At 38.9% G+C, this 17,397-nt stretch overlaps 1 protein-coding gene across 1 annotated transcript; it reads left to right on the forward strand.

The window, feature by feature from the left end:
- Nucleotides 1-7,156: 7,156 nt before the first annotated feature.
- On the forward strand, nt 7,157-15,714 carry LTV1 (LTV1 ribosome biogenesis factor). Its single transcript, XM_054279815.1, has 11 exons — nt 7,157-7,247; nt 7,910-8,041; nt 8,535-8,723; nt 9,763-9,850; nt 10,751-10,871; nt 11,543-11,792; nt 12,439-12,566; nt 13,051-13,190; nt 13,397-13,449; nt 14,150-14,350; nt 14,956-15,714. Exons 1-11 carry the CDS (start codon nt 7,245-7,247, stop codon nt 15,067-15,069), a joined length of 1,419 nt encoding a protein of 472 aa, XP_054135790.1. The 5' UTR covers nt 7,157-7,244; the 3' UTR covers nt 15,070-15,714.
- Nucleotides 15,715-17,397: the final 1,683 nt, after the last annotated feature.

Consider the following 17,397-nt stretch of genomic DNA (forward strand, 5'->3'; position numbering starts at 1 on the left):
TGATAATAATCAGATGCATAGTGTGGCCCACAGTTCAGTGAAATAATTAGACACATTTATGTAACTGGACAAAAAGAGTTACCTTTATGGAAAGGTAACTTGTAAAATCTTATGTAGTATACTACATAACATTATTATAAGATGTAACAGAATTAGAACTTAAGACTATCCATAGTGTATTTTAGCTACACAGAAACACAGAATTGTATATACTATTTTTGTATTCTGAATACAAAATTTAGAACTTAATATTTAGAATTTTGAAATTAAATTTTAGAATTTAATTTAGAAATTTAGAATTTTGTGGCAGAATTTTTTGGCAGAAAAACAATAGCTATAAAGTGTTGTCCATGCAATAAAAAATAACGAAAATTTGGTATGTCACCATATGCATTGAAGCCTGAAGTCAATTTCTGCTGGCTCTCCTAGTTGTCTGTATTGATAAGTTCAAATGTTTTCCAGTTGCATCAACAACCCATTGGAAATATTACACCATATACCTGCTTTGGTGCTGCATGCCTTCTAGAAGGGAAAAATCAGAAGAGAGAAGAGAGAAATTAATGAGTTAATAATCCTAGAGTTAAAAATAAAAATATGTTAAACAGGCAAAGAAAAAATAGCACTTTTCATGCAAAGTACAGTAGAGCCCAGTTGGCTAAAAGGGATCAGTATGGTAATTTTTATCAAGTTGGATGAATCATTTAAATGTCATGCACAAGATATGACGAACCTTACACATACACACCTATGTTCCCACAGAGTCAGGTATGTCTACATCCACAGAAAGAGAAAATGAGCAGCTTGAAGTGGCTTCTGAAATTATCTCACATATAATATTTATCAGTGTAATCACACATCACAGTATGTTGCTGTGGGTGCAAAAGAATGGATGCTAAATCAAACCCTTATTGCTTCTTCACATAAAAAATTGAAATGGTTCTAGAGTGTCTCATCTCTCCTCTTTCAGGTAACACATATTAGTTTTTGTAACTCAGATACAGTCTATCTGGATTTTTTTTTAATTGTGCTATATATGTTGACGCAACAACTACAAAAAAAACCCCCATAAATGCTAATGATTATTTAAGCTAATACCATTTCAACTGGTGATTTGAAACATGTTAGGACCAGAAGATAGATCTCTTCAAAGTCACTGAAAGTATTTTTGGCCATTTGTAGTTCTACAGACTGCGTTTATTTGTTAGGTTTATCATTTAGCTACAGTTGTGTATTCTCCCACCCTTACTGTGGTGGACTTCACCCCACCATCTGCTTTGGCCAACCTGAGCACCTCTTAGAGAAGCACCACAACCTCAGTGCTGACATGGAAAAACCGTATCAGATAAGCACCCATGTTTTAACTTGAAAACCAAATGAAAGCTGTGAAACAAAGGGATGAAGTATCCCTGATATTATAGAAATTAGACCCCTCCTTCCAGGTGAAGTCAGTGCTTGGTTTCCTGCAGAGATGCTTCAAACTCAGACCTGTAATTAATAATATGAGAGAGTTTGTTTCAAATTAACAGTTGCTTAACCTGACTATAAACTAAATCTGAGCCCTGATTTTGTATCATCACAAAGTGCAAAAAGATCCAGCCAGCAACAGGCTAAAAACATCTAATCCAGTCTGGCAGCCTGGGAATTGAGCAAAACTCCCTGACTGTCTGCAGCTGGCAGGGCTTGGAGTCAGGGTGGGGAGAGCCACACTGTCACCTGGTACCTGGCAGCACAGGCCTGTGTGAGCACTGCTGACATCCTAAACAGAGAATATTGGCCCATGTCTTCATCTCTGTTAATGCTTCAATGACAAAGAAAACCAGGTTGAAAGCCTACATTTGCCTGAGACTGTCAGGTGCACATGAACCATGTGTTTAACACTTTCATGTCCTCTGGTTTTAATGATCTTCAGGAGTTAAGACGTGCACCATTGTAAACTAAACTGAAAATATACTCAGGGTGAAAAAGCAAGTATGGATAAACTTGCCTCCTGCCTTTAGGATCTTCCACATTTAGTTCCACTATTGTTGCTAGCTGTAGTCTTATTATACCAAGATCATTGCAATATTCACTGATGGGGAATAGGTTATGATGAAAAGAAAAAAATATATTCTGAAAGATTTTATAAAGATGATAGAAAAATAATTTGAAGGTCAAATTAAAAAAAAAAAAAAAAAAAAAAAAAAAAAAAAGGCAGTCCCCAGAATAGCTTAAAACTTCTATTTAACAGAAATCTGAAAAAAACCCCCACCAAAACTTATGGAACTGTATCTATACAGAGAAAGGGAGAAATGAAGTGAAATTAACATGTATTTGCTGTAATGTTCAAACAGGTTTATATTTATAAATTCTAATAAATCATAAGTTCTTGGTTTACTTTGTGTTCCCATTTCAAGATTTTAATGGAAATAAAGCTCATATGAACTAGATACAGCATTTCACCAATATTTTATAGAAGCTACATACTGCATTGGATAGAAACAAAGAAAGCAATGGTATTATCTGTATCTTCTTGTTCAAGCATAAATTCTTTATATTAAAAAAAAACTTGCAATACTATGTCAAATTTAACAATATTTGCGCATTGTTATGATATAGTAAAATGTTAAAACATTGCTAAACATATCTTCCATTCACTACTTTGTGTGGTAGTATACTGATTTGTAAACTTGTACAAATTTTGGAATTAAAGGAATACTGTGTTTCGGATTATTATTATTTTAGCTGGTGTGATTTGAAACAAAAATATCAATGGCTTGTTTGAACGGGCATTCGACTGTATGGGCAGCGGGGGAAGGGTGTGAAGATGGCACATGCTTAATTGCCTGCAAGTGTTTAGATAGCTCTTAAGTTTTGGGGGGAAGAGGGGCTCTCCTTAAAAAAAAAAAAAAAAAAAAAACCAAAACAGAATTCCATTAACAACCGAACTGCAAATCTGGGAGAGGCACAAGGAGACTGCAGAGCCCAGACACTGTTGTGCACACAGGAGCTGACAAAGCTGGTAGGTTTGTGTCCCTTCCCGGCGTTCTGCGGCACAATAGCTCAAACAGTAAATCATGGCAAGGATTGTGTGCTCTGCTTTGGACCCAGCTGCACCTCAAACACTGGGAGATCACAAAGCTGTGTTTCTCTGGCAGAGCTGCAGTACACCAGGACAGGCTCAGCAGTAGGAATCACTGCACTGATGCCTCTTCCAAGCAAACTCTCATGGACGTGACCCCAGTAAGGAGGGCTTGATCACACATCCACAGCAGCATGGGCTGCTGAGCTCCAGGATGGTCTTCCAAGGGTCCAGTACAGTCACAAGATTCTTACTTGCTGAATAGACTCTAAGGCAGCCACAATCACCTGCATTGGGATTGTCACAGAAATTCATTGCAAATAAAATTTTGCATACAGAGTGTCACCCATTCATACACACTGGGCCAGTTCTTAGACTTTATTTTTTCTATTACTTCGGTGAAAAATAGTGAAAAATTATTCTTTAAGTAACTTCCATTGATTTTTGATTAAATGTTCCCATTTTCAAGTCAAGTAAGGCAAAAAAAATTCAAACCTTGGTTCCCCATTGCTCAATAGTTACTGGTAACTAAATAGCTACTGGTAACTACAAAAAATGCATCTGAAACATTATCAGCTTAGAATTGCTGTCCCTCTTAAATGTACTTGCCACATGTTTCATTACTTTCAAAAGATGGAAGGCTGTGGAGAATCAACACTGACAACTTTGCAGCTTACGCAGAGTGGATTTTTTGTTACAATTTTAAAATTAATGCTACTTGGTTCAGTGTGATTGAATATGGTAACTCTGAAGAAGTGGCAGATCTGATACTGCATTTTATACAGGTCTGTGATATCTGTGAATGCCAGTAACTGTTACAAATTAATGACAGCTACTTCTTGAGGTTTTATCTGTAATGTACTGTATATATATATATATATATATATATATACACACACACACACAAATATAGTCCAGTATCATCACCTGAAAAACATAAAGAATGTATTGAGGGGCATATACAGTACATATGTTATGCTTGTTTTATGGTGTTTGTATTAAACAAGGAAACTGAAAGTGTGCTGCCTAGTTGTACAGTACTGTAGGATCCTCTGCTGTGCACAGTTCCAAGCACTTTAGACAATTCTTTAGCTCTTTGAATTATAGATACATATGAATGAATATACAGAAATAGAAAATTTTAAAAATCACCTCTAGAAAATTGTTCAGAAAATCTTTACTGAAAATATTTTCTTCTTGAATCTCTAGCATGTACATAGGCACACACAGTAGAGTTAAATTCAGAGATCCTCCAGAAGCCAAATTAAATTTCCTCCTTGTGGAAGTGAAATGAAAGAATTTTCCTGAAACCTTCCTTTGTATTCTGGCAGTCCTTCAAACACATGTGGTAAATTCCCTGTGTGTGGTGTATTCGTGGAGAGTTGTGTTGAAAGATGTGATACTTGGTTTAAAAATACAAAGTTAGGGTTGTAGCTCAATGGTTTGGAGACCTAACCTGTGCTCCCAGTTTCTCCTTTTTTATCAGCAAGAAGTGTTTCTTACCAGTTTCATTGACAGCAAATTTGCAGTGGAAATACACCCGCTGCACAGGAACAAAACTGATCTGCACAGCTGAGGGTTTAGCCTAGACAGCAGTGCATCTGCCAATCTTTTAACTTTCAAAGTGACTGACAATAACTTTTGTTTTTAATTACTTTGAAACAATTTCTTCTTTGCAAGAACGAAGAGAACAAAAATGAACATAAATTTCCTCACACAGAAGGCAAGTTGATGATTATGTTAAGGATGTGCTTCCAGCATATTATCTTGTAAGTGGCTGCCTTGACAGTGAAACTGTTTCAATACTGACCATTTTTCTTCTGCAAGCATAAAAGGATTAGTTAGTGACCAGAGCACTTACCCCCTCAGTCTCTGTAGATGCCCTTTGCTGAGTTCTGTTAGCAGTCTCTGCAAAGAATCTGAGAGTGAGAGAGTGCAGTGGGATGGATGGCCTTGTAAGGCTTGGCTGAAATGAGAAGCTTCAGCAGAGTCTCCGAGACACTCTCTCATACACAGTTCATATACATGTAATACTAAATATTGGACTTTGATATAAATCAGGAGATGACTCACCCTCAGGTATCAACAAAGGAGGCAATGTTGTGCCTATTGTTGCTAATCCATGATTCAAACTCATCCCCAGATGTATTACTGAAGTATAGAGATATATTACTGTTAGTTTACATTAGCAATCTTCTGTGATATGGGGAGGAACCTGTCTTAATCTCTGTGTGAACATATAATACATATCTTTCCCCCTAAATACCTGGAATCTAACCAGAAAATTCAGGAGAAGGATGTAAATGAAAGAAAAACAGAAAACACGGAGACTTAACAGGCAAACTTATACGTAGGAAACAGCTGAGAGCAAGAGTTAATTTTTCCCACATCCAAACTGACACAATGCTCCTATACCAGATTTGGGGTGTGTGGAATGACAGTACTGCCAGCACCAGATATGGAGGTGCCAGGTTCAGGGGATTGTGAAGTGTAATCCTGTCACCAAGTCTATGTACATGCACTTCTGTGGGTGCCAGAGAGGCATGTCAGGAACTTGGAAGCAATAAGGAGTAATCTAATCTACATCATTACCCCACAAATAAATGCTAAGTATTGTGTTTTCAACAGCTGAGTGACTCTGTTCTTAATTACCCTGTGAAAATCCAGCTCTGCTATTCCAGCTGTCTCTGGGTTGGCAATACAGACCTGCTGCAAGGCAGAGGAAAGTCCAGCCTTTGCACAGATATAGGCAGAGATAATCTGAATCCTCCCAGTACGGGAGTTATTTCAGCTGATGGACTGGATCAGATTAGATTGTGCACTTCTGCAAGAGTGGTGCGATGAAAGTGGGTAAAGATTCAAGACTCCAGAAAACAGCCAGAAGAGTGAAAATCTGGGTTCTTTCAGAGCTCTAGTGACACCTACTGAAAACCAGTGAAATCCACCCAAATATGAGTAAAGCTAATACTTTAAGGTAAATGCATGCATATATATTTAGCTGCATCCATATACACATAGCGTGGACAACTTTTCTGAATTTTCAGTGAAAACCTCTTCTTAGCTTGTTACTGTTTTAGTCGCCTGTAAACACATGGGAAAAAACTGCTCCTCTCTGTTTTATACTTTCCTTTGAAAAGTAACAAAGCAGGTTTTAAAATACCCAGCATACTTCTCTTTTTCTTAGCAAGGAGCCTGTACGTGAGTGCCCATGTTTCTGCCCAGCCCTGCTACATGGTGTAGGTAACATTTATACAGCTACAGTGTCATACTGCAGAATGGTTCAGGTTGGAAAGGACCACAGCAGAACATCTGCTCCAACCTCCCTGCCCACGCAGGGCTATCCCAAGGCACATGGCACTCCATTGCGTCCAGGCGGCTCTTGAGTATTTCCAGTGAGGGAGGCTCCACAGCCTCTCTGGACAATCTATTCCACTGCGTGATCACCCGCACAGTAAAGAGATTCGTCCTTATGCTCAGGTGGAACTTCCCGTGCATCATTTTCTGTCTGTCTCCTCTTGTCCTGTTGCTGGGCACTATCAAGCAGAGCCTGGCTCCAAACTTTTGACACACTCCCTTCAGATACATATGGACGTTTATGACGTCCCCCACTTTGGTCGTCTCTTCTCTGAACAGGCCCAGTTCCCCCAGCCATTCCTCGTCCGAAATAATAACTCAAACACGGCAAAACACTGTTAACACCAACACGTGGTATTTACTACCGCTCCTTCAGACTCGGCCCCCACAGCCCGCCCGTCACCACAACCGGCCCGCCCCCTCAGCCCGGCCCGTCCCCTCAGCCCGCCCCGGCCCGACCCGGCTGCTGCGCACGCGCGCTGCCCCATGGCCGCCTGCCCCGCGCTCTGCCATTGGGAGCGCTGGCGGCCCGAACCATTCTCACAATTTTGAGGGGAAAACTGGGAAAACGTGTCTCCGACGAACATCCACTGAACCTCTCTTTTATCAAAATACTATTTCCGTCTGAGAAAAGTCTCTTTGTTTTGTTGGGTTTTTTTTTTAACTGGGAAACAAAAACTTACAAGCCTGGCCGGACTGGCGGCTTATCTGGTTCCCCCCGTTGGTCACTGGTGTATCCCAAAATGGAGGGCACAGCCCGGGAGCGCTGACGCCTGGCCCGCGTGGGAGCGAGCGGGGTTCGGTTCAGCGGGAGCGGCCGGGGGACAGCGCCATGGTGAGTGTGCCGTGCTCTGTACGCTCAATTGCCTGGGGAACAAGGTTAGAGCAATAGAGCCGCCCCCGGGTATCCTATATCGGCTGTAGCGCGGTTTGTTAGGTGAGTGAACCCGGAAACCTTGCTGGAAGTGTTTTCCAGGTCAGGTGTGGTAACTCGCAGGAAAGGCGTTCAGCCGCTTGGAATACTGCGTGGGTTTGTTGATCCAGTCCGCCCGTGTGTACCCATGTTAGAGCTGTGCCTGGGTAGGGGTGCTGCCGATGGCCCTCAGGGCTGGTGTTGGACTGCTGCTCTAGGAGCAGCCGTCTGAAGCATGAAGGAAGATGTGTCTTGATGAATTTCTGTATCAGTTTCCCGTGTTTCTTGGATGAAGTGTGTTGCAGAATTCCTTTCTAGGCTGTATGTTAAACTGCGTGTGCTGTTATCACATATGTACTGTTCCATGCATTGCCATTTTGCAGCTGAATAAGCTGCGTTTGCTGTTAGAACATACGAAATATCTGTTGTGCGTGTGGGGAGGTGAGTGAAGCTCCCGCCTGTCTCCAAGCATTTGTTAGTAAGGCATTGCCTTAAAACGAGTGCAGCAGCACACTACAGGTTCTCTTAAGGTGCATTTAATATTTAATTTTTCATTAACAGTTAACCAAATTTCCCTTTTTCAGCCTCACAAGAAGAAAAAGCCCTTCATAGAGAAGAAGAAAGCAGTAACATTTCACTTGGTGCACCGAAGTCAGAAGGATCCTCTTGCTGCTGATGAGACTGCACCCCAGAGAGTTCTGCTGCCCACACAGAAAGTAAATACTCGCTTTTAATTAATACTGAGGTTAATTCAGACAAGAAACACTGTGGAGAAAAAAAGTTGGTATGCAATTAGACAGTTCAAAAAAAGTCTGAGAGAAGGTAGTTTTTAGTTCAGCTTATTAAAAAAAGGGATGTCGCAGGGAATTTCATGGTTGTGAGTTCCTGCTGATGGCTGAAGGATGACTTAACTGGTATTAGAGGTGTAAATGTATTTTAAAAACAACAGTGAAACTTGCCTGACTCACTGTGATAAAACAGGCACTGTTGGGTATGTTGCTGATGGCCCTGCTCAGACAGCGCCCAGACATGGAACCAGCTGATTACAACATTCTAATTGGCTGTGGATTAGGGTAAGCAGTGGAGAGAGGACCACACAGTCAGACACTCAGTAGATGTGTTGCTTTTGTTTTTGCTAGTAAGTTTTACATGGACTTAAGTAACTAAATGTATTCCTTTTGATTATTTTCTTCTCCTCCCTCTTCCTAGGGGCATGAGGAGCGGAGAAGAGAAGAGCAGCGCAAGTATGGTGTCTTCTTTGATGATGACTATGACTATTTGCAGCACCTCAAAGAAGCCTCTGGTCCCTCTGAGCTTGTCCCATCTGTGCGGGGGCAGCAGAGCAGAATTGTCATCACAAGTGAGGGGCACATAGAGGATGAAATTCAGAGAATTTCGGTCAGTAGTGTTTTTGCTGATGGTAACGCTGTTCTTTGGAGCATTAACATTCTCTATACACATTAATTGTGTGTGTGTGTATTTATATTTATATGTAAGGATCCTTTTGACCCATAACCAACTTGACTTTCCTACAAACAAACCCAGAAGCTGACAAGCTGGCATTTACAGATGAACATTATTTGCTAGCACAATGTTAAAACACTTCAGGTACCCACAACAAACTTTTTTCTGTAGAGATGGCTTGCAAAGGTGTTTGTTTGAACAAGTTGTGTGTTTTTCTGGGATGGGCATTTGTTTTTAAGGTTTTTTAGAACTTCTGAATGCTCTGGGAGTTATGAATATGCCAGGTTGTATTATCAGCACACCATGTTTTTAAGGGGGAATGTAATAGAAGCCAGACAGAATAAAACCAAACTTTTCAACTGCAGGCATAACTTGTAGAAGTTCACAATGCTGGATCACATTGGAGTAGAAAAGCAGTAAATGCTTTAAAACAGTGAAGCATGCCATTGCCAGTCACTTATAGCTGAGGGTGTTTGATTTAATCAAGTACTGTCATTTTATTCAAACCAATAGTCTTAGTCAGAGGTACCTTTCAGATACAGCTTGGTGATACTACATAAGGTTTAAAGTTAGGATAGATGTGCATGTTGTGAAGCTTTTAACAAACCTTTCAGTAAAGAGGTGAATTCAAATGTGTGCCAGTGTTCTCCAAAACAAGCCAAAAACCTTTTACAATTTCCATGTGACTGCTGTACAACTATTCTCTAAAAAGCTTTAGAGATGCAAAAAATACTGTTCCTGTACCTGGAGAATACTGACAATATGAGAATTGATGCTGCTAGCAGTTTATGCAGCTATCATTGTATAACTCTGAAAATTTGCTGCAGATAATGTAGCACTTGTAACATTTAAGTGGCACTAACAGAATTTCTTTTGGTCACAGGAGTGTCTGCATGATTTTTGTTAATGTGAGCTCAAATAAGAAGCTGAGAACAAATACATTGTAATGCCATTTTTCTGTTTCTTTTCTAAGGCTCCATCCATTAAGTTGCCTTCCTCGGTATTTGCCACAGAGTTTGAAGAGGATGTGGGCTTGTTAAATAAAGCTGCTCCTGTTTCAGGTATGTTTCACCTTTTGTGATATGAGTTGCCATCTAGGAAGTAGATGGTAATTAGGGCTTCTGTTGTGATGTCATGGGTTTTTTTGGCTTAGAACTGGCTCAGTAGCAGACATGAGGAATGATCTTTCAGAGACCCATGTTTCAATTTGAGACTTACTTCTGTGATTGACTAATGAGAGTTCTTTAGCTTTGCTTGGAGAGGGTGAATCCATGATCTCTTACTATTGCATAGCAAATACAAACTAATAACGGGGGGAAACTGTAGCTAATACTATTAATTTATTATTCTGTATTTTTGAATCCGAGTCTGGAACTGGATTCTCACTCAGTTTCTCTTCAAATGCTGAGTAGTGTTTACATCCCTTCATTAGTGTTATTTCAGTGTTACATGCTGTGAGGTAGGTTTTTGTTATGTATCCACATTTGCACTGGACATTGACTCCACAGCTATCTCCATATTTCTTCACAGTAAGGAATTGTAGCAGTTCTCTCTGTCCCGACAGAAGGATGCTAAAGACAATTCTGTTAATTGCAGCAGAGAAACGCTTTTTAACCTTTTGTAATACAGGTAATTTTAGGGTTGGAGCTAGTGCTGGTAGCTGATCATGTGGTGTTTTGATCTGGATGTTTTTTTCTTTTACATTATTCTATATTAAAATGCATTTATGGAAAACCTCTAGGAAATGTTTTTTTCTGAGTGATAAAAATTGACAAGAGGTTGGTGGCATGCCCTGGCTTCTATCAGATCTACAAATATTCTTGAGGAGTTTTGTGTTTCTTTAGTTTAAGCTTTCCTTACTGCAAATTAACAGTCCAGCTGGGTTGGTTTTTATCCAGGAAAGTAGCTTTGTAATGTCAGAGAAATGTAAATATTTACATTTCATTTTTTCAACTTTCTAGGACCACGGCTAGATTTTGACCCGGATATTGTTGCAGCTCTTGATGATGATTTTGACTTTGACAATCCAGAAAATATCCTGGAAGATGATTTTGTTCTGCAAGCAAATAAACCACAGAAGCGGTAGATAGAGCTTTGTTGAAATATTTGTTATGTAAATAGGAGAGATGCAGTTTGCTATTGCATGTGGTGGTGTAGGAAGCCACAGTGGTTTCAGATTTCAACTTGAATACTTTGGTGTGCTGAAAAAAGTATTACCTTGTGTTACTTGGATGGCAGCTTGCAAAATGAAATTTATTACATTATCCAAGTGGGTTTCATTTGTTATTTTGAGCTTATGGATTATATGCAGTGTTTGGAATAATAGTGTTCTTGAACTGTTTAAAACATTGTCATCTATTACATGTAAAATGCATCAGTAATAGTGTTGATGAAGGCTAATGGGTGTTTCTGAACCCTTTACAAATGCTTTATGTGATACCCCACTGCATTTTATCTGCTTAGGTGTGGTATCATTCTCATCATTTCATGAACAGTAAGAATTGTTGCTTGTTTTAATAGTCAAGAATGCAGCTGATATTTTTCTGCTTTGACGTGTACAGCTGAATATAAAAATAACTTCAGTCTCAGTGCACAGATGCATGGTCCAGCTAGCAATGCTTTCAGCTCTCAGACAAGTGTCTCACTCAAGATTTAAATCTGTTTTTGCCAAATTGTTTCAGATAACCCAGCGTAGGTCAGAGCTATGTAAAGGTCCATGTGTTACTCTAAAACTGTTTTGTGCTTCTGTTCAGGGGACCAGATGCTGAGGATGAAGATGAATGGGAAGATATGGAAGATGATAGTGATGAGAAGGATAGCTGCAGTACTGACAAAGACTATGATTCAGAAGGTCCTTTGTCAGATGGAGAGGTCAATGGACAGGCTAAAGAATTCCTTTTTATGCAAGAGGAAACCAGGAGTCGTTTCACAGAATATTCTATGACATCTTCCGTGATAAGACGGAATGAGCAGCTAACCCTGTTGGATGACAGGTTTGAGAAGGTGAGGCTGCTCAAGAGTGTAACTGTGAAGGGTGACAAATGCTTCTTTGTCTGTTGATTCATTTCATCTCACAGTGTCCTGTGTACCTGTGCAGATTTTACTGCTTTTAGCTACTGCTAAAGCTCTGCATGTATTCTGCATTTAATGCTGGGTACATTTAGAGGCTTGTGTCACCTAGGCTGTAGTGTTAATTGCTATTGCAAGGCCTAGCACTGGTGGAGGTAAACAAAATTACTCCAATGACTGTATGAGCATTCATAATTAGTGTTACACTTTTGTCTGAGAGGCTCAATTCAACACAGCAAGCCATTTACAGGTCCCTGGTGAAGTATACATTTATGAACAGAGCATGGAAATAGGGTGTAACTTTTGTCCTGAGCAGTAACAGGCTTCTTAAGGCATAGATTGAAATAATGCATCAGAAGCTGGTTTTTATATTATTATAAGATAACTTTGTGGAGTCCTATGTGGAAAGAGCACTGACAGTAAGAAGGAAATCCTACTGCAGAAGTGTTTGGCAGTTGTTCAGCAAATGCAAGGGGAGAGGAAAAAGAGGCAAATAAAAAGAAATGCGTGGTTCTTTAAGCTGCCAAGAAGTTGCATGACAAATGTGGTCTAATTACAGATATCCACTTCTTTATTTTAGTTTTATGAACAATTTGATGAAGATGAGATTGGAGCCTTAGATAACGTGGAGTTAGAAGGTTACATTAACACAGAGAATGCTCGGCTGCAGGAAGTCCTGGATGATTACTACAGAGAGAAAGCAAAAAAGTATGTATTCTCAGAAGTACTGCTTCACATAAGTAGTTCTGTAATCCCCTGTTTACATGGAAGTTTTGGGTGTGTTGTTTCAAGGTCATGTACTCAAAAGATTACATCCCACAATAAAAGCAGCTGCATATGAGTACTATCCACTTGCATGATAAAATTAAATGGAGGAATTTTGTTGGTTTGAGTAGGTTATGCTCCTTTTGTATAATTGTGTTTAACTTAATGTAAGCAGTATCTATTAGAGGCATTCATTCCCTTGAAAAGCAGAAATACTTCTTTTGTTGACTGTGTCTTTGTCCTAATGTTTTTAGTTTATTTTGAGGAGACTTACTTATGGAAACTTCATTTTTGCTGCAAATTTCATTGGAAGTAGCTTTATTGGTCTGGGGTCTGGGGCTTGACTTAAGGGAGTCTGGGCTTACATAATTATACATTTTCAATAAGAGATAAAACATATTTTTTTGTTTTCTGAACTTTGAAAAAGTTGTGTGAAACTGGATGCTCTTGAACCTGATGAAGATTTGGACTCTCTTGTCAATGAAGAAAGTGAGGAGGAAAAGGAAGAAATAGTAACTGTAGTTATAGAGGAGCCAAAAGAAAAGTGGGATTGTGAATCCATTTTGAGTAAGTATTTTGGAGTTTGCTTATTTGTTCTTAGGATTTCAAGGTAAATGATAGGTGATTTCAGAACTTCCCTGGCATTGCTTCAGGTAAAATGGTTTATTCTCTGAGCACAGCAGCAGAAATTCCCAAAACCTAAGTAGCAGTACAATTCATAATTGCTATTTGCAAGCCTTTCTTAACTACTTTCTTTTTTCTTTGCGTCTTAGGTACCTATTCAAACTTATATAATCACCCAACACTTATTAAGGAACCATCAAAGGTAAAATTGTTAAACTTACTCTGATTAATAACACTGGGAAAACTTGAGATAAATGTGTTTGTTTTTTCAATGGGTATCTGTTTTAAAAGACAGGGAGCAGAAATGAGGGTTGGGGCGGGCTCTGGCATAATTTCTTCACTAAAGAGGAATTTGGATATATTTTTTCTTATTCTAAGGAAAACTGAGTCAGTTAAAAGTTTCTGTAATAGCTAGGCAGAAACAGTGAGGAATTTCCTTTGTTATCTGTGAGATTTGTGTAATCTGTGTCTCACAGCCACATACTTGCTCAGGTTTATTTTCCTATGGTCTGGAACAGTTTATTCTAGTTCTTTGGTCTTCCATATGTTCCCCATCATTAGAGCATAGCTTGATATCCCCAAATTTTAAATTAAATCTTTTTTTGCAAGCTTATAAAGGAATATTAAGTGACTGCTTGAGTTCTTTATTTTTTCAGTAATATTTAAATAGAAGGGGAAAATATTTTTCTTATTCTGGAAGGCCAGATTTTGTCACAGATGTTTTTATTTCTTACTTTGGGATTAATTTGTGTTTTTGTGGGGGAGTTAAATAGTATGAGGATGCTTAACATTTATTACTGTTAAATCTGGATTTGAAGTTTTTGCACTGATAAGGCAATGCCATGTGCACTTCTTGGAGAGAAAGCTAGGGGCCACTAATTCCTATGCACTCTCTATTTCAGCCCAAACCAATCAAAATTTCTCAGAAGACTGGAATTCCCCTACACGTCCTGCCTCAGAAAGGTCTCACTGCTCGGCAGGTGGAGCGCATGCAGATGATAAATGGCAGTGACCTGCCAAAAGCATCAACACAGCCCCGTTCCAAAGCTGAGAGCAGAGAGGATCGCAAAGCCAGGAAACAGGCAATCAGAGAGGAGAGAAAGGTACACCTGACTGCAAATAAAACCATGCAGAGCATTCTGTGTTACCTGAATTCTGTCCTACAAACTTTGTTTGAAACTCACTTGTCATGTCTAAAGGTAATGGGAGAATCTTGATGGTCTCAAAGTTACTGCTTCTTAATTTTCTTTCCAGTAGATTTTTTTTTTTTTTAACATCACACTTTTGTCTTTCTGATTTCCAGTATCAAAACTTTAGGTCTGTGGCCACTACTGCAGATACAACTGCTGGAGGAACATCAGATTTCCTTACAATCCAGAGTAGCAAAGCAAATAGTTACTTTTCACTTTGTGTGATCTGAAACATCATATCTGAAAAAAATGTGGAAAATCCTCATTGGCCACAGTGAAATCCTTGCTGTCTTATTTGGGAACAGAAATTGCCATTAGAAGCATATTAGAAGCTTCAGCTCACTAAAGATATTTATCCTGGTCGTACACATATTAATTTGACTACCAATAATTAGTGCCATAAATAATACTGTTGTCCAGATTGCTCTTATTTTCATGATCTAGGAGAGTTAATTGGAATAGTTTGATTTTGCATGTTAATTCCTATTTTGTAAATTTCTCATTATTCCTATGTACAGGAACGCCGAATGGAGAAGAAAGCCAACAAGCTGGCCTTCAAACAGGAGAAAACAAGACAAGAGAAAGAGTTGCTCAATCTGAAACAAAATGTGCAAGGTCTGAAGCTGTCCTGATGAAACTGAGAAACTTTTTGTGGAAATATCCCTATTTTTTCATTTGTGTTGAGAAGGGAACTGCTAACTCACACCTTTGCCAGTCCTGCTCAAAGGGGGTTGTTCAAATCTCGCTGTAACAAGACCCAGTAATTTGTCATTTTTTCTGAAGTGAAATTCTATATAAAATAAGGTATTGGTGATATCTGTTCTGTAATGAGGGACCTGGCAATAGCTGCAAAGTTTCATTACAGTAGAAATGTATTAAAATTACGAATATTTTTCTTACAAGTTATCACTGAACAGAGTTATATATCTTTGTTGAATGTATTCAACAAATCAGCAGAATCCTACAGATTTGATCTGATTAGATTCTTCTATTAAATTATTTCAGTTTACAAAACAGTGTTTTCATTTATTTCTTTTCTCTTATACTGATGGTTGAATATAGTTCCTTGCTGTGATACAGTTTTATAAGTCAAGGAGTTTACACCCACTCCTCCTTGGTTCTTTTTTTTTGGGTGGATTATTTATTGTTTTGGTACTATGATGGGAGCCTTTTGTAAACAAGGTGTCTGAAAAGCTGTTCTGCAGCTAGACATCACTGTTACCTAACCCGAGTTTTACATTTCCTGGCAAATAAAATCTGTCCCAAGGAGTGTTGCAGTTACAGTAGTCAGTGACCCTTAATGTTGCCATTGGAATTGACTTTGCTGGAAGTACTCGGTCTGAGTAGGATGGCAAACATGCAGCAGATACTTGGATAAAAAGTGTGTGTGGCAGATAGTCACTGTCTTGGTGTTTCTAGGATACCCTTCGTCAGGTCTTGTATTTAACTTGGTTTAATTGGAATACAAACTTAATACCCACTACAATTGTAAAAACTTCTAAAGATGAGCTGAGGGCCAAAATCTGTAGGTTTGGTGTGAACTTGAATGTTTGTACTGTGAACATGAATTATTTTGATAGTGACTGGTTCATAATGTGAGTGAAATCAATAGGATTAGTAGTCAGCCCTGAATCGTTCTGTATTTATAAAAACCCACTCAGGTTTATGTCTGTATGTTACAGACAATCTTCTACCTCTCTGTGAGAAGTTAACCTTATTCCTGGAAGGGACATGGTGAGCAGTACATCAGTGCAGTGGCCTGACTACTGGTGAATTCAAAGCATCTTCAATATTCCTTCCATAGGTTTGTGAATACTAGATGGAGACAAGCTAACAGGGACTGATAAAGACTTTTAATGTACAGAAAATTCAAAATACTTGTTTTTATTGAAGAAAGCTCTTATATTGTGATTATGGAGAAGGGAATAAAGAGGCATCTGAATCTGCAAGTCTTGATCACTGCTCAGAAAGCTAAAGTGTCATGCGCAGTATACACATCTGGATAAAGCCTTCATTTTCTAGAATTGTCTGTTAACAGAATCAATTGAAATAATCTGTAAGATTAGAAAAAGTTTCAGCATTTTCCATTAACTGATGCCTGTACTAGTTTTCATGTGTTTGACAAGCTTAAGTGGGATCTGCCTGTGTCTTAATTGCTAATTGTGTAATCATTGACTGTGGTAACTGGAACACTGACCACCCAGTACTCCAGACTCCTGACAGCAAAACAGAAAAGGAAATCTGAGAAGCAAATCTGTTGAGGTGAGTCAGATACCAGGAAACAAGTTCAATGGAACAAGTAAGTAACATGCTGTTCAGTGCTTTGGGGTGGAATGTGATTTTGTGGTTTACCAAAAAGGACAATCTGACTAAAGCCAGTGCGCACGTTCTGTGCTAGGTTTCTCATCACTGATTCAGTGGTACTGTGCTTATACCTAAAGTGCTTTAAAATAAAAGGGAAAACAAATAGACATCTAGAGGGGATGAGAACATAATAAAGAAGTGAGGGAGGCAGAGGAAGGCACTTGAAATGAAGAGTGGAGTCTGGACTAAGGACAGACACAGCTGTGGCTTGGAAACAAGAGGAAAGACATTTAAACAGAGGCAATAGGAAAGGAGTCAAAAAGATTTCAGAATTGCCTTGTTCCTCTTCACTTGTAATCAGTGAAACACTGCAGTAACCTTAACAGTGCTTTGGAGTGTGGTAAAATCCCAAGGAAAAGGTAAAAAACAAAAGAAGTCACTCATCTGCTTAGCAAGACAAGGATTTCTTTTGTTTTAGCAAGAGGAGGTAAAGAACACTTCCATGAGAAGTCCTTACAGAAGTTAATTTAATGAAGTACCTCTGTAGGTTGCAAGTCAAATGAAAAGGACTTTTTCCTGAAGTTTTTCTAAAGGCTTTTTTTGTTTAATAGAAGTCATGTCCCTGCTCTGAAATGAGTGATTGTCTTTGGAGTTAG

The sequence above is a fragment of the Melozone crissalis genome, unplaced genomic scaffold, assembly GCF_028551555.1.
Source record: "Melozone crissalis strain CALT ecotype California unplaced genomic scaffold, PUWL_Pcris_2 ptg000027l_1, whole genome shotgun sequence".
Classification (NCBI taxonomy): domain Eukaryota; kingdom Metazoa; phylum Chordata; class Aves; order Passeriformes; family Passerellidae; genus Melozone; species Melozone crissalis.